This window comes from Ursus arctos, unplaced genomic scaffold, assembly GCF_023065955.2.
Source record: "Ursus arctos isolate Adak ecotype North America unplaced genomic scaffold, UrsArc2.0 scaffold_2, whole genome shotgun sequence".
NCBI lineage: Eukaryota > Metazoa > Chordata > Mammalia > Carnivora > Ursidae > Ursus > Ursus arctos.
Window position 1 is genome coordinate 8,224,674 of NW_026622874.1, and position 24,239 is coordinate 8,248,912.

At 52.7% G+C, this 24,239-nt stretch overlaps 1 protein-coding gene across 4 annotated transcripts in view; it reads left to right on the forward strand.

The window, feature by feature from the left end:
- The window catches only part of TP53BP2 (tumor protein p53 binding protein 2), a 113,952-nt gene that overhangs the window by 46,440 nt on the left and 43,273 nt on the right, over window positions 1–24,239 (forward strand). Inside the window, exon 1 of one of the 4 annotated variants that reach the window (XM_026509482.4) lies at window positions 12,740–12,998. The exons of the other annotated variants lie outside the window; for them this stretch is intronic. Coding sequence (XP_026365267.1) covers window positions 12,972–12,998 — 27 coding nt within the window. The 5' untranslated portion in view covers window positions 12,740–12,971. Of the gene's footprint in view, window positions 1–12,739; window positions 12,999–24,239 lie in introns of those variants that run through there. 4 annotated transcript variants of the gene reach the window in all.

The following is a 24,239-nucleotide window of genomic DNA, read 5'->3' on the forward strand; positions in this document are numbered from 1 at the left end:
TGTCCCCTGGGCAGTGGTGACAGGTTCCTAATAGTCTTTTGTGTCTGTCTTCAATCGCCCCTATGTATAATGTCGGTGTGGCCTTCAGGGGAACAGCTCTTTGCATGGACTCCCGTGCTTGAAAGGCTTCATGATACCCCCAAGAAGAGAAGAGCAGCTCCGGATGGCTCTCCAGACCTCTCAAGCTGACCTTGCTGGCACCACCGGCTGCTCCCCGGGTGCCCAGACCTTCCCACCCCCCCATGCGGTCATGCTCTCCCCTTCCTTCTTACCATCCAAAACCTTCTCTGTCCCTTGGGGCGCAGCTCACACGTCACCTGTGTCCACCCTCCAATGCTGCATACAAGTTCCCATATAGCACGTAGGTGATTGGCTGAGCAGGTGGGAGCCCAAGGGGACAGCTGGGGGGCTTTCCCCCAGAGGCTCTGGGGTCACTCCATTCCCCAGCTCATCCGGGTTCCCCACTACCTCAGTTCCTTGCAATCGCAGGAAGGAGGTTCCTTGTCCTGTTTGGGGTGGCTCTCAGCTCCTGGAGGCTGCTCTCAGGCCCCTGTGTGTGACCCCGCACCTCAGAAGCAGGAGGGCCCCCTCGGGTGAGATCCCCCCACATTTCAAGTCTCCTTCTTCCTGCAGGAGACTCCGTGCTTAGCCCAGGCCCACACGGACAAGCTCCCTTGTGCCAGATAAGCTAAAACCATCACGTTGACTCATTCCACCCACACTCAGGGGCCATGAGATCACATAAGGCTGAGGATCACTGGGGTCACTCCCGGAATTCGGCCCTCCACACCGCCTCTCCCAGACGGCCTCCCTGGCCTCCTCCAGCCAGCACTCTCCTTCCTCTGAGCCTCATAATGACAGGGTCTGAATTCACTGTGTCAGCCCTGAGTTCCCGTGAGCGCCTCCTGTCCCCCGAGAATAGGGGCCGCTGGCCTTGCGGACCTGCCGTGTGTCTTCCCCAGAATTGGTTCCTCAAAGTCTCTGAGTTGCTTTTGTGCCAGAAGGTATGTTGCTATTGTGTGTTGTACTATATTTAAATACGGAAAGATACGTCAAGGACAAGGTCTTAAAATGTGAAAGGGGAAGTGCAGAGCCGTGAAATAAATGAGGTTCCATGGAAGAGGGAGCGATCCGCTGCTGGGCGCTCGTCCCCACTGCAGCATCTTGGGGACGGATGGCGCACGTGGCCTCCCCACGGAGACATCTGCCGGAGACTCGGCAGCTTTGTGGACGTGCACACCGTTGATGGCCTGGGCGGCGTCACGAGTGTCCTGCAAGTGACCATGAAGATCTGAACTTCTGATTTGCAGGATTTTGTGCGGTTTGCAGAGCTTACGTCCGGCTGCTTCCGGGAAGAGGACCAATATCTTATTCTCGAGTGGCAGTTTAGTTGGGCATAGGACCTTTTTTTTTTTTTTTTTGGAAATGATTCACATAAAAAGACCTTTAAAAAAAAAACAACCAGACATTCAGAAGAGGGGGATATAGTTTCACGTGTAAGTTGCACACAGGACAGATCTTGTGCACGTGATAATCGTGAACAAGGCTCTCTGGGAAACACTTTGGTGTGTGGTAAAAACTGTATTCAGAGTTGCAGAAACAATAATGTTAAAATTTAAATCTAACTCCTGGGCACCTGGGTGGCTCCCTCAGTGAAGCACTTGCCTTCGGCTCAGGTCATGATCCCAGGGTCCTGGGATCGAGCCCCACATCGGGCTCCCTGCTCGGCGGGGAGTCTGCTTCTCCCTCTCTCTCTGCCCCTGCTTGTGCTCTCTCTCTCAAATAAATAAATAAATAAATAAATAAGATATTAAAAAATTAAATCTTAACTCCTTTACAGAATTCACGACTACACAAAAATATGTCATTTTTAATCTAATGGAAGTTTATTTTCACAAGTTTTAAGTTAGAGCTTCATTGTTAATTCCATTTCTTATCATCCATCTGAGCCCATTTGTATGATCTGGGACTATCTGCAACGTGTTTTTACAACAATAGTAGGTATTTCCGTGGGCTCCTCAGCCTGGGAGCACCTGGAGCGTGACACGATAATCAGTCTGCTGTCCACGGGGTCCTGCGCAGCCCGATGTGGCTCTTAGCGGCCAGATCTCTGTGCAGGGCCACCAGTGACCCCGATCACGTCGGTATGCAGAGCTGTTACCAGTACAGTAGCTGAGAGCCAAGTACTGCTGGCCATTTCACAGGCGAGGACACTGAGACTTCCAGATTTAAATAAACGGTTCAATGCCAGCTGAGGCGGCTTCCCCAGTGGTTCTGGGTGACGCTGAGTCTGTTTGCTATACTTCTTTACAGAGATTGACCGAGGGTTTATTTTCAAGGGCAGACCTTGGCAGGTGGACACCTTGAAAATTCTTCCTATTTATTATTGCCCTGTACCTTTCTATTTTTAATTTATTTTTATGTTTATGTTTTTAAAGATGTCATTCATTTGAGAGAGAGAGCACGCGCGTGCACGAGCAGGGGGAGGGGCAGAGGGAGAGAGAGAAGCAGACTTCCTGCTGAGCAGGGAGCCCAGCCCAGGGCTCGATCCCAGGCCCCGAGATCATGACCTGAGCCGCAGGCACACGCTTAACCTACTGAGCTGCCCAGGCGCCTTACCCTGTATCTTTTTTTAAAAACCTTATTGTCTGACTTAAGATTCATGGCTTAGGCTGCTGGCATTACCCAGAGGGAGCCACTTACCCGATCTGCAAACATCTCTCACCGTCCTGAGGTCCGGCCAGTGTCGGGGGCACAGGCCCCACAGCCCGCCTGGTTTCATGGTTGGATTCTGCACATCTCCCCTGCGTCTGGTTCTCCAAACCCCCACACACGTCCCAGAGGTGACAGTGTGAACTTGCCTGCTGCTTCTGAGCACAGCGGTGCGGCACCCCGTGTCCGTCGTGGCACCCTGACTGTCGTGGCTCAGGGAGTCCATCGGTCAGTCCCAAGTGCAGGGAGATACTGGTCCCTGGATGTACATGTGTCCTCGCCAGGACTGTTCAGACCCACGGCATGTGTTTGGGCCCTGCCTCAGGGCATTGTGGCATGCAGCCATCTCGTGGTCACCGCGAACTTCTGGTGGACTTGAACCCCAGGAGGAAGTCTGCTAGTGAGGGGACACCCATGAGTTTGCGGCCAAATAGAGGACCAGGTGAGCTGATGCCAGGCCTCGCACAACACCCTTCTTGAGGGTTTTTAGTGCCTCAACCCTGCCTTAAGGGCACACTTAAGCTGCTAGTGAAAGCGACAGACCTGAGGCCCCGTTGGGGACCCACAGAGTCACAACTGTGGCTGTTACCCCTGGCTGGTGGGCATTTCTCCCAGGCTCTTCTCACTTCAAGAGGCACTGCTGCTTATGGTTGGAGGCATAAACTCTCCCTTCTTGTGCTTCCGGCCGTGCAGTCATTAAAGGGGGGAGAGACTGACCTACTTCACTGGAATAACCTTGCTATCCATACAGAAAAAAAAGAACTATGACCTTATTTCATAGTATGCACACAAAGTAACCCAAAATAGATTTTGGACTTAAAAGGTACAATTATAAAATTTCCATAAGAAAATATGGGGGAAAAAGTCTTTGGGACTTTGGGTTAAGCAAGATTTCTTACAACACAAAAAGCACAGAGCAAAGAAAAAAGTGATACATTGAACTTCATCAAATTAGAACATCTCCTCTTTGCAAGACCCCATTAAGAAATGAAAAGACAAGGCCCATACTAGGAGAAAAGGTTTGCAATGCACATGTCTCTGGAAGGATATTTCCTCAGAATATTCAAGAACTTTTTACAACTCCATGGTAACAAGACAACCCAACGAAGGTTGGGCTAAAGACTTGGTTAGCTGCTTCACGAAAGAAAATACACAAATGGCCAAAGTCACGAGACAGCACCCGGTGTCCTCAAGTATGTGGAGCGATGGGAGCTCTCCGACGTTGCTGCCGGGAATGACCGTCACGCCGTTATCACCTCTGTGGAGAACAGTTGGGGGATTCTTGATAAAGGGAAACAGACATCAACCAAATGACCCAGCAATCCTGTTCCTAGATATTTGCCAAAGAGAAATGAGAGCATAGGAACTTGACTCCATGAACGTGCTAGCAGGCTTGTGTGTAGGAGCCGGGCCAGGGAACAACCCACATGTCTATCAGGAGCAGAAGGTGTAGACAGACAGCAGATGCAGCCCAGCAGTGAGGAAGGACACATCACCCACGCGGCTGCACGAACACGTCTCAGCAACGTCACGCTGAGCAAAAGAAGTTCACAGACACGGAAGACACCTCGGAGTTCATGACGTGCCATGTCACTTCTCTCACGCTGGAAGCCATGAGAATCGGCAAGTAGATGGGAAGACGGATGCAAATGGGCAGGAGGGTGGAGGAAACGTGGTGTGGCTCGATTTCGTGGTATTGATACGAGTTTATACATTTGTCCAAACTCAGATGACTGCCCGCCTGAGATCCGAGCGCACCGTTTGTGAATCACACGTCAGTAACACCCTGGAGCGCACGCCCGCCTCTGCGTCTCGCTCCCCCAAGATCCTCGCGTCTCTGAGTCCCCATTGCTGTGTCTGGAAACTGGGACTACAATCGCATCAACGTCACCGGCTTGCTGGGACGATTTAGTAAGATAGAACATGTTGTTTCAATGCCTCGTATGGAACTTAAAATACTAGCATTAGTGGATTTTTTCCTAATCAGATCACGACAGAATGTGGTTCATGGTTCATCTCGCTTTAGAAGGGCTGTGTCTGGTGACGCACAGCGTCTGTACATTTGATTTCACTCAGGCTCATGGACACACTTTCCTCCATGGGGCTGCTCCGGCTTTCACTCTCATTTATCTTCATGCCCTCGCCGACTGGCCCTGCACCTCCAGCCCTCCATGGAGACATGTTTAAGACAGGAGAGCCATTAAGGGACAAGGGCAGTGATCAGGAATGCAGACTCTGGACTCAGAGCCCCTGGGCTCAGATCCCAGCTTCTGCCACTCACGCACTGGGAGACTTCAGACAAGTCACCTAACCTCTCTGGGCCTCAGCTTCTTCCACAAAACCAGGATCACAAAAGTCCCCACCTCCTGGCCATTGTGGCAACGAGCAGATTCCCTGCACAACGGTGCTCAAAATAGTGCCTTCACTTCTGTAAGTGTGCCTCATGACACACAGTCGTGCCCCAGAGTTCTCAGCTCCTGCCAGACACTCAGTAGTGTTTGCTGGATTAACCTGGAAACTTGTATGTAAAAGTAGCAACATGATTGCATTCATGTAGTAATGAACTGGTAAAAGTGTGTGCTGGCGGATGTCCGGAACTTCAAGAAGTGGTCCTTTCCCCACAGGAGCCGTGGCCATTTATCTACAAAACTAGTGTGGTGCTCACAGGTGCTCCTGAAAAATATTTGAATAAAGCCCATTTAAAAATGGTTTAAATTGGTTTTTAAGTGGCTAGAATGCAATTCATTCCCACCTAATATTTTAATAGAGATCAGGAAGACGTATCTAATTCCTCGCTGTGGAATCAAAACCCTTCTGCGCCGGGGACAGCGGAAGCCACGGCAGCCCGCGGTGATGGCCAGTGGCCTTCCTGACGTCTTGGCACTTGGAAGTGTCTGTTGTCAGTATGTTGGGCTAGACTTCTCTTGCTCGTCCATAGTGAAGCCTCAATTCAAGCTTCTGAAATCTATCTCATTTCTTTGTTTTCTTTAGTAGATTTTCTTTATATTCAGGTGCTGCTAGAATTACATCGTTCTTCATGGATGCTGACCCCCATGGGCCAACCGTCAACCATGGGTTTGTGTTCCATAGGTCCTTTCACCCTCGTTCCACCTGGGCCTCTCGTAGGCATTTAAGAGATGGCTCTTTGGGGTGATAAGTATAATCTGTGGCCATAAGATAGGACGACACGCTGGGTGCCGTGGACCTGGTGGTGTCCCCTCGAAATTCACACGCTGAAGCCTTACCCTGCAATGTGATGGTATTTGGAAGTGGGGCCTTGGGAAGATAATTACGTTCATGTGTGGTCACAAGGCCGGGGCCCCCATATTGAGATCCTGTACGAATCCTTTTAAGAAGAGACACCAGAGAGCTTGCTTCCCTTTCTGTCCCAGGGTGTGAGCATACACTTTGAAGACCCCAGTCTGCCAGCGAGGAAGAGAGCCCTCACCAGGAAACAAAGTTGGCCGGCACCTTTATCTCAGACTTCCCAGCCCCGTGAAAAAATAAATTCCTGTAGTTTCAGCCACCTAGACTGTGATATATTTTTTTAAAGATTTTCTTTATTTGAGACACAGCAAGGGAGAGCATGAGTGGGTGGGGGGCAGAGGCAGAGAGAGAAGCAGGCTCCCCGCTGAGCAGGGAGCCCCACGCAGGACTCGATCTCAGGACTCTGGGATCATGACCTGAGCCGAAGGCAGACGCTTCACGGATGGAGCCACCCGGGTGCCCCGGACTGTGATATTTTGCTACGGCAGTAAGCCGACGGACGCAGCGGCTTGTACCACATGCGCTCCGGACAGATGAACAACGCATTTAATTCACTCTCCTATTCGTGCACGTACTCACCCTGCTACCAAGTCCCGGGCCCGTCGTAGGCAGTGAGGAGTCGGTGGCGAACAGGGATGAGTAGACGTCCCTACTCTGTGGTTTGCGGTCTTGGGGAGACACACGATCTGAGTCACACTAGTAACGCCAGCCAATCTGAACATACAGAGGTGACGTGCGACAGGGAGGGCCGGCGGGGGTTCAGCTGGAGCCAGTACAGGGGGGGAGCAAGGAGGGCCTCGTCGGTGAGGCGGAGTCTCAGAGGGCGCGGGGCAGGGACCGCGCTCAGGGGCACGGAGGCCGCGCTAAGGAGGGGCTTGAGGCAGGGCTGTCCCCCAGCACCTGTGGGAGCTTGAGGGCTGACGGGAGCTTGGACAGGGCGCTTGTGGGGATAGAACTCGGGGAGTTCGAAGACATATTTAGGAGCCGGAGAGGACAGAGCTTGGTGACTGAACACAGGTTAGAGGGGAGGGAGAGAGAAAGTCCAGCATGATGCCTCGAGCTCTGGCTCGAAAGAGTGGATGAGCACCTGTGCCATCCTCAGAGATGGAAAGTACTGGAAGACGACTGGACTGGGGAGAAAGTCCACATGTTCGGTTTTAGATGAGCTGTGTCTGCCATACTTCGAGGCAGCTGCAAGGAGATGTCAAGCAGGCTGTTGGAGGTGACCGGACACGGTCCCCAGCACCGTCCTGTCCAACTGAAACTAATACAACATTGTGCGTGAGTTACATTGGAATTCAGATTTTTAAAAAATCACAACTTTAGGTTCTCCGTTGCTCTGGTCACATTCCATTGCTACATGTGGCCTTTGGCTTTTGCATTCGGCAGCACTGTTCTGGAGCCCAAAGAAGCAGACCAGACCAAAGTGTGGGCCTTGGCCCCGTGTGCAGGTGACAGTTAGGACTGTGGATATACGAGGAAGACAGGAAAGGATGAGGCCTGAGCCCCTCATCAGGGCTAGGGGAAGAATGAGGCTCGAGGACACAGAGAGGAGGCAGGCAGAGGAGAAGGAGAGGGAAACCACGACAGCCCTGTCCTGAAGTCCAGGGAAAAGTGCATTGGGAGAGGGAGGGGACAAGCATTGCTCTGACGGTGACGGAAAACGTTTATTGCATCCGTGAAATAAAGGTCCCTGGTGACTTTGGCAAGGCTGTTTCAGATGAAGGATGGGGCCGGAAGGCAGACAGGGTGAGTGAGGGGAGGCCAGGGGTGGGGACAGAGAGCAGCCAACAGGAGGTAAGAACGCTACAAATTATCAGGGATGCAGGGACTTCCTTAAACCACATCGAGGTACAGCCAGGTGAGTACAGACAGGTGAGTACATACGGATGTCTTCAGAGCCCTGAGTTTGCTCCACAAAGTGACCAACTTTGAGTCTTTTGTCACGAACACGGGTGCACATGGGCTGTTCCTCCTCCCCACCGTCACTCTCGTGCAGAACTGGGGTGAGCTGGGCCTTGGGGGCCACGCTCACCGCAGGTGATTCCCAGAGCAATGGAAAGCAACCGAGGGCTTTCATGTTTCTTTTTTAGAAACACGGTATTATCTAGAATTTAGAGCAGACCCAAGAAGACAGAAGAGTATAATAAACGTCCGTGTGCTACTCCCCACCTGCCCCAGGCCCTCCACCCGATGACGGGGCCCCATGCACACGCCCACCCACGTTACTGCCATTTGGAAGCAGGGGAGTGACATTTCACACTTCTGCTGAGAAGACCATCTGGCTGCTCGCTGGGGCAGGAGCGGGCACCTTCCCCCGGAAAGGGCCAGAGAGCACACTTCGGGCTTTGCGGGGCCCACGTGAGAGCAGCAACGGACAGGGGTCAACAGTGGGTGGGGCCGAGAGCCAATAAAACTTTACACAAGGACTCTGAGATTTGAATTCCATATGATTCTCCCGTGTCACAAAGTCTTCCTCTTCTTTCTTGGGCTCCTCTCCCCACCCCAGCTGTTAAACAATGTCAAAACCATTTTTGCTCATAGCCTTGCACAAACAGGCGGGGGGCCAGATTTGGCCTATGGTTTGTCAACCACAAGGGTGGAGAACGGATCGGGTGGAGGAAGAGGACATGCAGGGAGACCCCCCCCCCCCAAGGCTACAGCAGGAGTCAGGGACGAAACTTGACCAAATCTGCAGAGACAAGACAGAATGGTAAACTTAACAATTATTATTACATACCATCCATTCTGTGCCCTAAGCACAATGTTAGGGCTGCACATAGACAAGAAAGTGAATGAATGAATAACAAATAGTTTTTGCCATTTAGTCTAGTTGGGGAGAAAGATGTATTTTTTTCCTATATCGCGTGGTGTAAGTATCATGATAAACAATTAAGCAAGCAAGCAAATGGGGCGCCCAGGGGGCTCACTCTATTGAGCGTCCGACTCTTGGTTCTGGCTCAGGTTGTGATCTCAGGGTCGTGAGATTGAGCCCCGTTTCAGGCTCTGCACTCAGCAGGGAGTCTGCTGGAGATTCTCTCCCTCTCGCTATGCCCCTCCCCTGGCCTGTGAGCTCTCTCTCTCAAATAAAGAAATAAATAAAGCAAATAATAAGCACGTATGTGTATATTCATACATTCCGGCACACCCATAAACAGCTACGGAGTATGGATGAGGTATTCACTGAAACACGGCGGCTAGTGCCAGTGCCTTCCATTGAGCTGGGCCCTTGACCGGAGTGGAAGTAGGGGGAGGGGGGAGGGTTTCCAAGGCAAAGGAAAAACATGGGTAGACATAAGGAGACTTTCCATGGAAGCTTCTGCCCCATCTCTCTTTTGGATTCCTGCCCTCTGGAGGGGAATGTGGGAGAGCACGGGGCAAACCTGCAGGCTAAGAACCCTGTGAAAACGGGAGCCTCCAAGCTTTCGAGAGGGAGGACGGTGGGCGGGATGTGATGTGGCGCGACGTCTGATCCAGGTCTGACTACATCTTCCATCTCTGACAAGTCCTTGTCCACTCAGCCCCAGGCACGCAGGCCTCTCTGCTGTTTCTGTAAGATGCCCCCCATGCTCCTGCCTCAGGCCCTTTGTCCTTGCTGCTCCCAAGGCCTGGAGTCTGATTCCTCCCTCATTTGTCCCTCAGATGCCTTCTCTGTGCACCTGTCCAACCCAGATCAGACTGTCCTAAGTTTGCCCAGCTGCTCCCCCCCTTCTTCTCCCTTCTGGCTCCCCACTAGAACGTGAGCTTCCTGAACTCGGAGCGTGTGTCTTGTTTGCTGTTGAGTTTCTAGAGTCTAGAGCAGTGCCTGGCAAAATACAGACATGTAAGAATACCCGTGAACTGCAGCACCAAGAGGCGTGGGAAGAGAGTGGAGAGGGACCCATGACGGGCTGGAGGTGGAGGGTTGATCCTGCAGGAATGTGCGCCCCAGGAGCCTCTACTCCGTGGCTAAGGAAGATGGGGGTTCACCTTCGGGGAGGGGACAGGGGAGAGGTAGGCAAGGCTTGGGACTGCTGAGGGAAGTGGGAAAGGGGGTAACATGGGAGGAGGAAGTTGGGAACTCAAACACTGAACTCCCGCCCAACAGATAAGGAGTGGTACTGTGCCTGGTGCTGAGCTGAGCTTGGGGCACCCTGCCCAGCGTGCGGTCATGCGGCTTATCTGTCCCGCAGTGGCACACAGAACCAGAGAGAACAGAGAGAAGCCGGGAGAGGCTGTGACGGAGGACGCAGGGCAGGTGGAGAGCAAACAACCCATCCCAGAGCCAGACCCCAATGGCACAACCATTACACAAGATTTATTTGGTTTCATGCTTCTACGACTTAAAAAAAAAAAAAAAAAAAAAAACAAAAAAACAAAAAACGGAAACAAACAAGACAATATCCTCAACACAGGCATGTTTGCTATTTGGCATGCGGGGCACCCTCGCCGGCTGGATACGAGCTTCAGGACAAGGTGCCAGCTGCCCCCCCCCTTCCTCCTTCCTCCCTTGGGCAGGGCTTGTGTGAAAACAGCAGTAAAGAAACAGAACCGGGCCATCTTACTCCAGTTCTTCTGTCCTTGCTTCTATTTCCATTATGATCATTTTATTAATAAGCCGGGGCTGCCGGTGCTCATACAAAACGTAAGGTGCTGTAGTGTGTGACAAGCTTCCGGGTGGTAAAGAGACAAGTTTTCTGTTGAGAACTGGAAGTTTAGTGACGGATGCCCAGAATTCTTTTTCTAGATGACTGTGGATCATGATATCTTAGGTTGTTTCTGAGATTTCTTTGTGTGCAAGAAAAGAATGAAAACCAGTGTAATATGAGGTTGGGTTTTTTTTAGTGCTGAATGGTCCCTTTATAAGCTGTGGGTCGCCTACAAGGATCCTTGCTGTGCACAAACACGCTGGGTTTCAGGATGGGGTGCCCTGCTCATGGTCTTCTGCAGCCCAGCTGGTAGCAGCTTCATCCTCCAGGACAAACATCTTGGACTTATCCTTGACTTCTTTCTCTCCTATCCATAGCTAACCTGTCAGGGAGTTCTGTGGGGTGGGCCTTCAAAACCCATCCCAAACCTAAGCACCCTCACCACCGCCAGGCCCCTGCCCAAGCCACTTCCATGTTTGGCCTGGATAAGTGGCAAGAGCTTCCCGCAAGCTCTCTGCTAAGGTCGGGGGTTTCTGCGCAGCATCCGGAGTGATCCCAGGGAAACGGGACTCAGATCATCTGCTGCCAACCTTCCCAGGGCTCTCTACTTCGAGGGGAGCAAAGCCCATGCCCTCCCATGGGCCCGCAAGTCTGGTGATGTCACTCTGCTTTCCCCCTGCTGTCTCTGCATCTGTCCTTACTCCCCGCCGCCCTGCCACATGCCAGGCAGGCTTCCCGGAGGCCTTCCCACTGGCCTTTGCCTCCTCCTGGAAGCCTTCCATCCTGGGCCAGTGCTCCACTAGCTCCCCAGCCTCAGGTCTGGGTCCCTGAGGCCTGCCTGGAACAAACACCCTCTTTAGAGTTGCCTGCAGGCTCCTCCCCCGGCCTCCTTCCATTCTAAGTGGTTTGTCCTTATGACCATGACCGTACTGGCAATTTGTGTCATAATTGATTATTGACACTTCGCTATTGGTTTTACCCCCCATCCAGTTTGTTCCGTGCATCAGTGTATGCCCGCACTTAGAACACGCGGAGGGCGTTCGAGAAATACTGAACCAACGCAGGGATCGAGCCCCTTTGCTTAACTCAGGACCACAGTCCTCCCAACGTACCTAGACCTCACACCGCAGTTTGGGAGAAGTTTACATTCTAATGGAATTAGCCACACTTCATTATTTCCAGTTGTGAAGCGGGGGTGCGCGACACGGGGTTTGGCGGATTTGGGGAGGGGGTGCCGGACCCAGGAAGCGCTGCCTGTCCTGGAGCGGTACCGGCAGGTGCTCTCCTCCTCTCGCCTCATTTCTCACCCTCGCTGCAGAGGAGGCACCCCGGTGTACCCCCCACTGGAGGGCCCGCACCTCGAGGGTTGCCCCCCAGATCTTTTCCCTTCCCCGGAGCTCCCCTCCCAGCTCTTCCCCGGAGTGCCCCCCACGGGGGCTGCCCCCTCCAGCTCTCCCACGGAGCCCCCTACCACAGGGGCTGCCCCCAACCGGAGCGCCCCCCACAGGGTCTGCCCCCCCAGCTCTTCCCCGGACTCCCCCCACAGAGGCTCCCTCCCTCTGCTCTTCCCCGGAGCCCCCCCACCACAGGGGCTGTCCCCACCGAAGCTCCCATCCTCCTCGGGGGCTGCGCCCTCCCAGCTCTTCCCCGGAGCCCACCCAGCTCTTCCCCCTTCCCTGGAGCACCCCCCACCGGGGCTTCCGCGAGGCCGCGCCGCCCCTCCCCTGCCCGTCCTCCAGCGCGCGCCCGCCGCGAGGCCAGGGAAGCGAGCGCCCCCACAGGCTGAGGGCCCGACCAGCTTGAGGGGGGAAAAAGCGGCTCCTCAGAAGGCTGGCTGCTCGGCACACATTAACCGTTTTGGAGGCTTGTTTATTGACCGTAGCAAAACTATGTACGATCTACCATTGAAGTCATTTTTAAGTGTATTCCTTTATTTAGTGAAAGCGAGTCAGACCAGAGTTTTACACTGGAATCTGGGCGACAGGCAGCGGGCGGAAGGCGGCGGCAGCGAACTCGCTCCCCGCCGGCCACCCCAGCCCGGCCCGCGCAGGCGCGCTCCCGGCTCCGCCCCGCCCGCGCAGGCGCGCTCCCGGCCCGCCCCGCCCCCACCGCCGCGCGGGCGGCGGGGGCGGAGCGCAGAGGGCGCGCGGGCTGTCGCGGGCGCGGAGGAGACAAAGCCGCGTCGGGGCCGCGGGGGGTGGGCCCGGGGCTCGGTGGCGCCCCCGCCCGCGGGGAGGGCTCGGAGGACCGCCCACGCCGCGGCCGCCTCGCAACAGGTCGGACGCCTTCCGGGAGCCTCGCCCTGCGCTGCCGCCCCCCGCTCCCGAGACCCGGGCGCCCCGCTCGGCTCGGGCCGCGGCTCCCATGCGGTTCGGGTCCAAGATGATGCCGGTAAGCGCGCGGGCGGGCGCGGAAGTGCGCGGGAGCCGAGCCGGGGTCCGGGCAGCGCGGCCCGGCTCCGGGTCCCCAGGCCGCGGTCCCCAGCCCAGCCCCCACCCTCGGCCCCCTCACTCCCCGCCCCCACCCCCCAGCCCTCGGCCCCCCACCCAGCCCCCGGCCGATGGTGAGCTGAGGGCGGGCAGCCGCCGACTTTCCTCCGGTCTCCGCCTGGGTCTTCACTTGGTGCGGTTCTTGAGCGTCGAGAACAGGGGCCCGGAGTCTTGGTTGCTTTGTCTTTTTAAAAAACTTTTTGTTGGAGTGAAACAGGCATCAAACTTGCGCTTGCCTGAGTTTTGGTTGGGTTTCGCTCGCGGTGTGCGATGGCAGCCCGAGTGTCAGGTCGCGGGAGACCTGAGTGCCCGCGGCGCGTTCGGTTCGCGGCTCCCCCCCAGCCCCCCGAATCCCTCACATCCCACTGAGCCTCCCATCCCTCCATGAACCCCCGGTCCCCCCACCCCTCCGAGTCCCCGGCCCCCTGAATCCCCCGAACCCTCCCCAGGCCCCCCGAACCTCACTGAGCCCCTATCCCCCCACGAACCCCCGCACCCCTGCCCCCCCGAGTCCCCGGCCCCATAAATCTGCCGAACCCCCCAGCCCCCCGCGAACCACCTGCCCTCCGTCGCCCCCTGTCCACCCCCCCCCGAGTCCCCGGCCCCCTGAATCCCCCGAACTCCCCCAGCCCCCCACGACCCCCCGGCCTCCCCCCGAATCCTCCGCCCCCCCGAGTCCCCCTGAGCCTCCTAGTTTCCCAGCCTCCGGCCCCCCGAGCCTCCCAGGAGGCCCCTGGACCTCCTGGCCGCCAGCCAGCCTCTGGCCCCACGAACCCCCCGAGTCCCCAGTCCCCTGAATCCTCCGAGCCCCTGCCCCCTGGAGGCCTCCGGCCCTGGCCCCCAGGGCTGACGCTGGAGTGAAGTGGCTCTTTCCTTCAGCTCCCGCGCTGGGAGTCTAGGGGGGCGCAGGGCTGGGGGCTCGTGCACGCGTTCCCCGCCCCTCCCCCCGCCGGAAGTTGTGCCCGCGCCTCTCCCCCCGACCAGGGGTCACTTTGCGGCCCTCGCTGTTTTCTTATGGCTTCGTGTGTTGAGACAAAGAAGCAGGCATATTTTACCCCATTACCCCATCTGTGGAATGGAGTGAGGACAGATTTTGTTCACTTGCAGTTACAGGTGCAGAGTAGAAAGTTTTGTCCCCCCGCTCCCCGCCTCTGTCGTGGGAAGGCGTCCTAAACGTTCACGGTCTGGGCAAACTTAGTTTATTGGGATTGATCATCGGGAGTTTCGATGGTTTGGGATATTCTGTCCTGCCAGGATTCAAGGAATTGGAAAGTGTTGAGTGTTATGCATCCTGTTTTAGTTTAATACCTGGTTACAAAGTCAAGTTTGTGATGCAAATGCCCGGTATTAAAATACGGACCATGGAAGAAGGTGAAGGAGTTTGCTGTTAAAATATTTATTCCTTGGATTTACGTTTCTTTCTCTCCTTTTTTTCCCCTCATAACGTTCCTTTCTCTTGAAATGACTTTCACAGATTGTCTCTGAATTTTCCTAAAAATAGGAACAAGATAAGTATTGGTTGTTGCAATGTGGTTTCTTAAGGATAGTTTCATGTCAAGATATGCTTTGGGCTTTCTTAAAAAACTTAGGATGCGTTTTCCTTCTCCCCGCTGTATACCAGATGATCAGAACCTATGAAAGGTTATGCTGCTGCGGACACTGTGTTAAGTGAGAGGTGTGGTTCTGATGGCCCTCAGCAGACTCCCCACGTGGGAGGGGGATGGGAGGGTGGCTAGTACCCCAGCGCTAGAGCCAGGAGCAGCCAGGACCTCACTACCTCAGTTACCACGACCTCTGTGACCAGAAGTTACGACCTTCTTTTACAAAGTGATTTGTCTCAGGTTCAGCATCCGTAAAATGGGGATGATGATACTAGGGAGCCCTTAGGGTGGTTTGAGGATTAGGGTTGCTAGTTCCGAAGTAATTAGTCTGGCGCCCATCTTTCTTGGATTTGCAATCCTGGTGAAACCACAGGTTCTTGCGCCTGGGGTCCATAGAAGCCTGGCGTCCATACGAACGGGAGGCAAGTTTTCATTTAGTGCCATTGTGTTAATAGGTGTCCTTATCCTGTCGTATCTGGGGTACTTGAAGATAAGCCTGTTTTCTTAAATATATTTCTTATCTTTGGCTTTTAATATACTTGGATTTTAATTTTAACATTGAGTGAGGTTTCATATTTTTTACTTTGAAAAATCCTAACCAATTTATTGGGAAAAGCAGTGTGCTTCTTATGGAAAAATGGATCGTCTCAGGATGTAGACAGTTGTCTTGATGTGCTTTTTTTGTTGTGGTGGTTAAATGTACATAACAGAAATTGCCATTTTAACCATTTTTAAGTGTGTAGTTCTCTGGCACTAAGTACATTCCTTGGTTTGCTTTTCAAGGCATTCTAAAGATAACAGCCTGCTGTTTAGACAGCATTATATTAAAAATGTGCAAATAAATGGTGTTTGTGTATTTTCTCACCAAATGGTAGAGAATCAAGTGATTTTCATGTGGGACATGAAGTGATAATTGGACCCTAAACCAGAAGGGGAAGGTGCATTTTAGTAGGCTAACTAAAAATATGTAGGCAAACAGCTGAGCGCCAGGGTGGGGGTAATGATAGGGTGCGGCAGAGGCTGTGGTAATTAACACCCATTTTCAGATACCCACCAGAGCATCTCTGATGCTCTGAGATTTCTACAGCTTGGTAAGAAGGAACTGATTAACCTCTCCTACTTGACACCGTATTTTCCTCATCGAGGAAAGTGTTCTCTGCAGGTTGAGAATATGGCTTTTAGTTGAGCTGTCCTCATTGTATTTGGTAATCGGATAAGGGGAGGTGATTATTCAAAGCAAAATTCTCAACGATTTAAAATTATATCAGGTCTCTTTTTTTCATTGCTTTCATTTTGCAAAGCATTATATTTAAGCAAGGCATATATTGAGAAATATCTTTATGAGTGTAGCTAACTCTAGAAGCGTTCAGTGCTCTTTTTAGATGGAACTTTATAAAGATTCCTGCTTGTACCTGCAATCGAAATGGAGAATTAAAAACAAAACAAAACCTACACAGAATCGCACGGTTTTGTGCAGTGCCACACCGAAGGCCAGAGGACGTGGATTTGCCTGGTTGTCCGGTAGATACCATGTGTTACCTGTGTGTCGGGCTGGGACGGACCTGTGCGGTGTCTGTCCTGTCCCGTATGGTGGCCACCAGCCACCTGCAGCTACAGCACTTGAAATGTGGCCGGTGGGATGAGAAACTGAAGTTCTGAAACAATTATACAGTCTTAATTCTATCTAAATAGCCACATGGGCCTGGTGGCTGCCGTACCACCACAGCTGTCAGCTTGACAGAGTAGCACAAAGTAACTTTACGTAGGAATCACATTATTTGCAGCTTCCTGTTTACATTAATACTTTATTTTTTTTTTAAAGATTTTATTTATTTATTTGACAGAGAGAGAGAGAAAGTGAGAGAGCACAAGCAGCGGGAAGGGGAGAGGCAGAGGGAGAATCAGGTCCCAGGACCCTGGGATCATGACCCGAGCCCAAGGCAGACGCTTCACCGACTGAGCCCCCCAGGCGCCCCTACATTAGTACTTTAATATGAAATCATAATGGCCTGTTTACCCCTAACGACTTGGGAAATGGGTTTTCCAGTGACTTAGTTTAGTGTTCTCTTTGAACGAATCTCATTGTGGGGCCCTGATACAGATAATGATTTTAAGAAAATGATAGCTTAGTTTAAAAAGCTCAATTGACCCGATGATGATTTAAGTTTTCAATTTGTGGCATTTTCCCTTCCAGGGTTGCAGAGTGTCCTAATTATTTCTAGTTATTCTGTGATGCTCTAAGAGAATATCCGATTGTGGGAGCTTCTAGTTCGGGGAGTCTAGGGCAAAAAATTGGGTTCTCGCCCTATCTCCTTTAGAAGTCTGACAGCTGGTCGGTAGGATTTATATATTTCTAAAGGAAACTGCAGCTCACAGACCAAAGGCAGGACTTCTGCTTAAATACTTGTATTATTTTCCTGTAAAAGGGTGGTCTTATTTGCACATACTTTCCAAGCTGAAATTATGTGTTGGAACGAAGAAGCTTTCAGGTTACAGCTCTAGAACATTGTATTTATATGATTACACCATGCGGTGAAAGAATTTCTTCTTGTTGAGTAGTAATGTAGCAGGGTAGCTTAGGTTTGACTCCCGAATACAGTTTAAGGTAAGTTCTCTATCTTTATAGAATTGTAATTCTCAAAGGCTGTTAAATCATCTGTTTTTTTTTTTAAAATGTGGCAAATACCTCACATTTTATGTGCTGTAGTGAGATTTGTTGCCTTGTGACTCCTGCTATATTCATTAAAAGCTGAAACGCATTAAACATTTTCTGTATTTTTACCTGCTTCAGGGAAACGGTTTAGACTTTCTAGAGAACCTTAGCCCAAGCACACAGCCGCTTGTATTTTAACAGTTAACCTGAAGAGAATTTATTTATCTGGAGGACATAACGGAGGGTCATTTGCTCATATGCTGCTTCTAGGAAGAACCGTTTTCTCTCCCAATTCCTGTCCCCTGCCCCCCAACAGTAGAAAGTAGAAACAGTAAAACGAAACCTGTTTTTTTCTGAAGCTTTTAAGGAATCATATAGACCTTCATCTCTTGGTAACCTGTGATAGTTTGTGGCACTCGTTAAGAAGTGTGTCTGAAGCTAACTCCACACTGTTTTTGGCGCTTCTGGGTTGTGCGGCCTCTCTCCAGCAGGGGACTGCGTACCAGTGCCTGTTGATGGTGTTTCCATATTGGCTTGTGAACCTCTCCCCACCCTCTGCTAAGTGTCAAAGGATAAGGAGAGTGGGGTAGGAGAGTTTAGGAATCCAGAGTGTTCTTTTCTGCTCATGCCACTTAACCAACTCAAACATGATTGAAATACTTGCTTTTCGGTGGTGTGCTGTGTGCCGAAGAGAACATTTTTCTTTAATCAGATGTAATTGAGAAAAGAAAACACAGATGACAGACTGTGTATGAAATGTATACTTTGGTGTGCTGAGTGAGGCACTAAAATTTTATATTTTATTGGGGAGAGCCAAGGAGAAGTTGTAGGCAGTAGGGGACCCTTCAGGAGCAGCGGGTAACACAGAGGCAGGGACCCGAAAACATTTTGTATACTGCCTCAGCAAAAGAAAGTGACTGTATCAAGGAAATGCACGTTGTAACCGTAGATCTTGTGTAGGAAAAGCAGTTTCCCGGACTCAGCAACTTGTGGTCATTTTACAGTTTTTCCTACCTGAAATTTATTCCAAACCAAATGATTTCAATAAATGATAAGAGATCGTGCTAAGAGAACTACATTTCTTCGAAAATATTCATTTGGCCAGTAAATACCGAACTAATTACTTCTGAAATGCCTACTTCAGTTGTTTCTCTGGAAACACATTTTTAGCTTAGTATTTCTTCATTTACATTCAGACACTTCAACTAAAAGTCTCTGAGACACGGGTTGAGAGAAGTAGTAGGAAAGCGTCGTGCATAAAGGAGTCTGGAATTCCAGTTGCAGGTGCTAGTGGTAATAACAGGAGCCAGCACTCATGTGTGAGCAGCGCGGGGGGCTCAGAAGCCCTGTGCTCTGGGGTCCCTCCCAGGGAAGGGGAAGGAGCTTCTCCCGAGACCCCGTCTGTGCCCCACACTGTGCCCGGTGCTGTGGCTTGGTCATCCCATCGAATTTCCTGCTGACCTTGTGAAGCGAGTCTTCTCGTCCTCATTCCACAGATGAGGAATTTGAAGCTCAAAGGGTTTCAGGAATTTGCTCCTGGTCACTCAGCAGAAATGAGACACGAACCAGGTCTGCCTACAGACAAACGCTCTTTTAGGTGTCAGTGCCTACATTAGACTATTTCTGTATACTCTCTACGGGACCAACAGTGGCCATGGTGTTCTTTTGGCAAATGATAACTTCAAACATGGCTTTTCATTACATAACTACAATTGTTTTTGCAGTAGGAAAAGGAAAACAGACATCTTTCCATATTTAAACCCAAACTGGGTGAGAAGATGAGTAAGGTTCGAATGACACGGAGGTGACCACCTCACCCCCATGCCATGGAAACACCTCAGTGCCTGTTATCTTTGTGCCCCGAACGCTCCATGGAGATCTCAGCTCCTCCACGGCATTGGCAGGGAGGGAGAAGAAGCCACCGTTTGTAGGAGGCGTGTGGATTCCTCTTTCTCTGGAGGTTGTTTTTAAACAGGGCTTGAAGGCGATGATGGAGGGAAAAGAGGATCAGAAGTGGATGGGCCCGTTGGGAGACGCGGAGGATGGGGGGACGTACAGCGGGGAGAGTGCCATCCCCAGTCTTTGCCCTTGAGACAGTTCCAAGGGCTTGAGTGGTACAGCAGTGACCTGACCCACGCCACTGCTGATGGGAAGTCGGGATGGACGCCGAGTGACAGCCCCATCTGTGCAGTAAGTAGTGGTCCAGCTTAGTGAGATGAATTTGTCGGAAGTAAACTAGGGACTGATTTTGTTTTGTTTTGTTTTTAAAGTATTTATTTGAGGGAGAGAATGAGAGAGCATGATCTGGGGAGTGGTTGGTGGGCAGAGGCAGAGGGAGGGGCAGGCTCCCCGCTGAGTGGGGAGCCGGACCGGAAGCTCGGCACGGAGGCTGGCTCGATCCAAGACCCTGAGATCATGACTTGATCTGAAGCCAGCCACTTAACCTACTGAGCCACCTAGGCGCCCCCTAGAGACTGATTGTGGATGAAATCACCTTAAATCATTGTTCTTCATCCTTCCTCATTAACCTGTTGATTGTATTTGGATGGCCGTTTGGGCCAGCATAAGTCCTGCAAATACTTAACGGTCCGTCCGCAGTGTTGTGGGCACTGTTTAAGTGCCCCGGATACAGGAGAGGATAAGACCACATCCAGGGAGCTTACATCCCATGGAGCTGAGTGAGGGGTGGATGGGGGAGGTGGAGAAGAAGAAAGAAATGTGGGAGAGTGGGATTCCAGTAGGATCGTGCGGCTGGGATGGCTGCTTTAGATTGGGGGTCAGGGAAGTGATAGTTCAGCTGGGACCCGAGCGCCCGGGAGGAGCTGTGTGTCACATGGGCAGAGGCTGGGCTGCGGGCATAGGCCTGGAGGACACAGTGCAGCCGGGGGGCTGGTGCTTTGTGGACGGCGGGGAGGATGCCGAGGGCTGAAGTGAGAGCAGGGGCGCATGGGCTGAGGTGGCACTGGGGGGGCGGTGCATTAGCCCCCGGGGGAGTGACAGCAGAAGGGACCGCATGTCATTGATTAGGAAAGACCCCTGTGTTGCTGTGTGGAGGGTGGGCCGTGCAGGTGCCAGAGGCAATCCGCTGGGAGAGGCGGGGGGAGGGAAGGCCGCTCAAGGCCTCCTGAGGAAGGTCCACAGACAGCCACCGAGAATGAGTAAAAGCCGTACCTTTCCACTGCGATGGCCCCGCCGATAGTGTGAACTTGTTAACCTTAAATAAAGCAGTCAGTTACTTTCCCCACGAAAGCGGTTTATTCGGGAATAGCAGAGAATTGCAGTTTGGGACATGCAAGCAATGACAAGCCCACAGGCAAGTCCAACACACGAAGGAGAGGAACGTGGTTTTATGGACAAGAAGGAGGAAGTTGGGAGGGTTGTTTTGAAGCAAAGTCCACTGGAGAAAAACGGGAGTTCGGGGTGATGGTGGTTTGTCACCGGCCAGGCTGCTGGGGTGCTCACTTCCTGCAGGAGATACGGTGCCCGTCTTTCCCGGTGGGGGCCTGTAATTCGGGATTCTTCCCTGTGGCGGGTTTTTCTGTTGGGTCTGTGATTGACCTTGAGTGATGCAGCTTCCCCTTCCAGCCTCCCCTTCTGCATCCCGAATCCACTCTGGTGAGGTTTCCCTTTACTGATTTTCACACTCGATCGACATGGTGTATCCCCCGCTTTAATAACTTCCCTCGTGCCATTGGGAAGCCCTGGGGCGAGAGAAGGAGCAGTGCCTCCCCAGGGCTGGGAGTAAGACCAGGCAGGAGTAGGGAAGACTGCTCCCATTCCACAAGCTCCCTCCCGTGGGACTAAAGAGAAACCAGACTGTATAGAATTCGAGAGCCCTGAAGAGCTCAAGAGGAGCCCTCAGTCACTGTGGTTCTTTAAAACCGAGGAGGGCAAGTCCGGTCTCTGGAGGAAGCCCTAACCTTAAAGATGTTTTACAGCAACTGTACTTTTGACCCCGTGACCGTGCCGCCTTGGCAGCTTCTGATGGGTTCGCCTACAGTCCCTTTACCACTTGTGTTTTTAAATCGGAGATATCCTTTTATTGACGGAGATACAGAGTGGCCAGCCATCTAGGAAATTGAGTCAGAGCTGCCTCAGCTCTGAAGGGCCTCCTGCCCATGTTATTCTGAGCCACAACTGCTAGCTAGTGTGTGGTAGGTGGGTAATTTTGGTCATTCGCTGATTTCCAGAAAAGGGGGGCTATTTCAGATAACACTTTAGTTTAACGGTAGAAAGGTCTTTCCCTGGTAGGTTTTGCTTGTTGCCGACAGCCGCTGGAGACCTGGGAGTTGGGCCCCTTTCCTTCTTTCTCCCATGGTCCCCCCACCCTGTGCCATCTCTGTGTCTCGGCCCCTCTCCTGTCCGTGGGGCCCCTCCCCTGCCCGGGCTCCAGCAATCCTCTCACTGTTTCTCTTCTTACCCACATTGTTCTCTGCCCGTCTGGTCCGTTCCACACACTACATCTGTGGTGGTTTTCCTGAAACAGAAGTCTGTGTCATCCCTCTCCAGAGGAGTCCCAAGACTGATCTGTTCCAGCGTGCGAGATGAGCTTCCTAGTGTCTGATGTCTCGTCCAGGTCTGAGATCAGCCTTTCTGTGCCGACCGTACGCTTCCATCCAAACACTGAGCCTCGCGGTGCGGTGATAGACACAGAACACCCAAGTCAGCATCCGCTCGCACCGCCGCTCTTTGGCCTGCCGGTGGGATTGTGTCCCTGTTCCAGAAGACGTGCTTCCTGCCCCGTCCGTGCCCCCCAGGGACTGCGTTAGGGCTGCTGGTGGGGCTGGACGTCCGCGTTCCTTGTGCTCGCGGCAGGCTGTACTCTGTTCCATGCTTCCATCCGTGACCTGCTCTGCGCCCTCTGGCCCCGCGGTAACTGTGTGTGTGCGAGACGCCAGGTGTGCACACTGACAGTTTCTGCAGCATGTCTGTGCCCCTCAGGTTGAGAATTGACCTGTCCCTGCGTATTTGTCCAGTCTTGCCCCCAGCCTCCCGTGTCGGCAGCTCCAGGACAGTGACGATGCTGTGCCGGCCTGCTCGCGCCTCCGCATGTGATGTTTTTCTGCCTGGATGTTCTTCTTCCTGCTGTTCTTACTCATCCTCCAGTTTCCAGTTCAGTGGCACTCCTTTGAGGGAGGGGTTGCTTCCTGCCCGCCCTGAGCCTTGCATGCACCTCCACCAGGACGCTCTCACGTGCGGCCCGTCTGCTTGCAGCCCCGTAGTGCTCCGCGAGCTCTGGGACGCTGGGCACCACGCCTCCCATCGCTGGGTTTCTGGTGCTTGGCACACCGTTTGACACGCTGTGGGGACCTGATAAATAGTGTTCGAGTGAATGAACGTTCTTAATTTTTTTTGAAAGATTGTATTTATTTGAGAGAGGGCATGAACAGGGGGAGGGGCGGAGGGAGAGGGAGAAGCAGGCTCCCCACCAAGCAGGGAGCCTGATGTGAGACTCCGTCCCAGGACCCTGAGATCATAACCTGAGCCACAGGCAGATGCTTTAACCGACTGAGCCACCCAGGTGCTCCTGAGTGTTCTTTCGATTTTCTTTGGTGAGGGTCGTTCTCACCCGTTTATATGTATGTCCACAGTTGGCTTTTGAGCTCTCTTAGAGAGTTCCCAGAGCTGGACTCTTAGAGAGTGGAGGAGCGCTTTCATCACCAGTGTGAGGCGGAGAGGGGAGAACTGGACCCAGGGGATTGGCTGTGCTTAGGGCATCCTGGGCGGCTCCGTCCGTGTGCCCAGGCAGCAGCCGCGCTCAGCGCAGGGAAACGGTGCCAGCGGTAGAGAACGGCGGGCAGTGACCTGGTTATGTAGTGTGTAGGCCTTCTACTGTCTTCGCTGTTCGATGACCACAGATGCTGAAAGCGGAGTGGCCTAACGCGAGTTGCCCTGCCGCATGTTTGGAACTTGAGATCTAAGTCAGACTTCAGGCGTGGTTGAAAAGGAGAGAACAGATTTCTTCAGTTACTCTAAGCAGAATGCCTGGCTGCTTCTTTTCAGCCATGGTCTGGTTTTGGGATCACTCACTTGGAAGTTACACCACACGTTCGTGTAGGCGCTCACCCTTGGTCATGCTCTGGGCTCCCGCTGACTCCCCCGGCTGCCACCGAGCTCTGACCCACAGCGTCCATGCAGCTGCACAAGCCCGTGTTGTCACTTGCTGTGTGTGTGAGATCTGAGATAGCGTGGGGGGCGGAGGAAGCCTTTCGGGGTCAAAATCTCTGTCCCAAAGGAATTTATACACCACGGAGGCAGGTAAGACAGGGGTATAAACAACTGTGCGAGTGGACGTTAGAGAAGCAGAGAGAAAGTGTTCTTGTGTCTAGAGGGGTGTGCGTGTGTGCGCGCGTGTGTATGTGTGCGTGTGTTTGTGCGTGTGTGTGTGGAGGAGGGGCTGGAGGCAGTTTGAGGGTCTCCAAATCATTCTAGAAGCCTAGGGATGCCTTGGGGACTAAGGGACAGGGTGTAGGGAACAGGTGAGCTAATCCAGGGAGACGAGTGGGGAAGAGTGTGGGTTTTTGGGTTTCTCATTTGGTGGCTTGAGGCCATAATTGTGCAACAGATGATGTAAACTAAGTTCCCTGAGATCTGATGTATGCAAAGATAAATACGGGTGCCTGTGACTGTGTGGTGTTTCCATACAGTTACTGCTTCCGGGTCAGCTCCTGGTGCTGCGATAGGTCATGTGTGCCGGATGGGTCACCACGCTCTGCGGTCACCTGTTGGTGAGACAGCTCCTGCTAGACGTGGACAGCAGAGTCCTCCCAGCCTCTTCATAACCCTTGAAGCGGGTGCTTCTCAAGCTGTATGTGGTGGGCTGGCGGGGCCCACCCCAAGGGCTTTTTGTGTGGGGTGTCTTCCCCCAGAGGTTCCAGGTGGCTCCCTC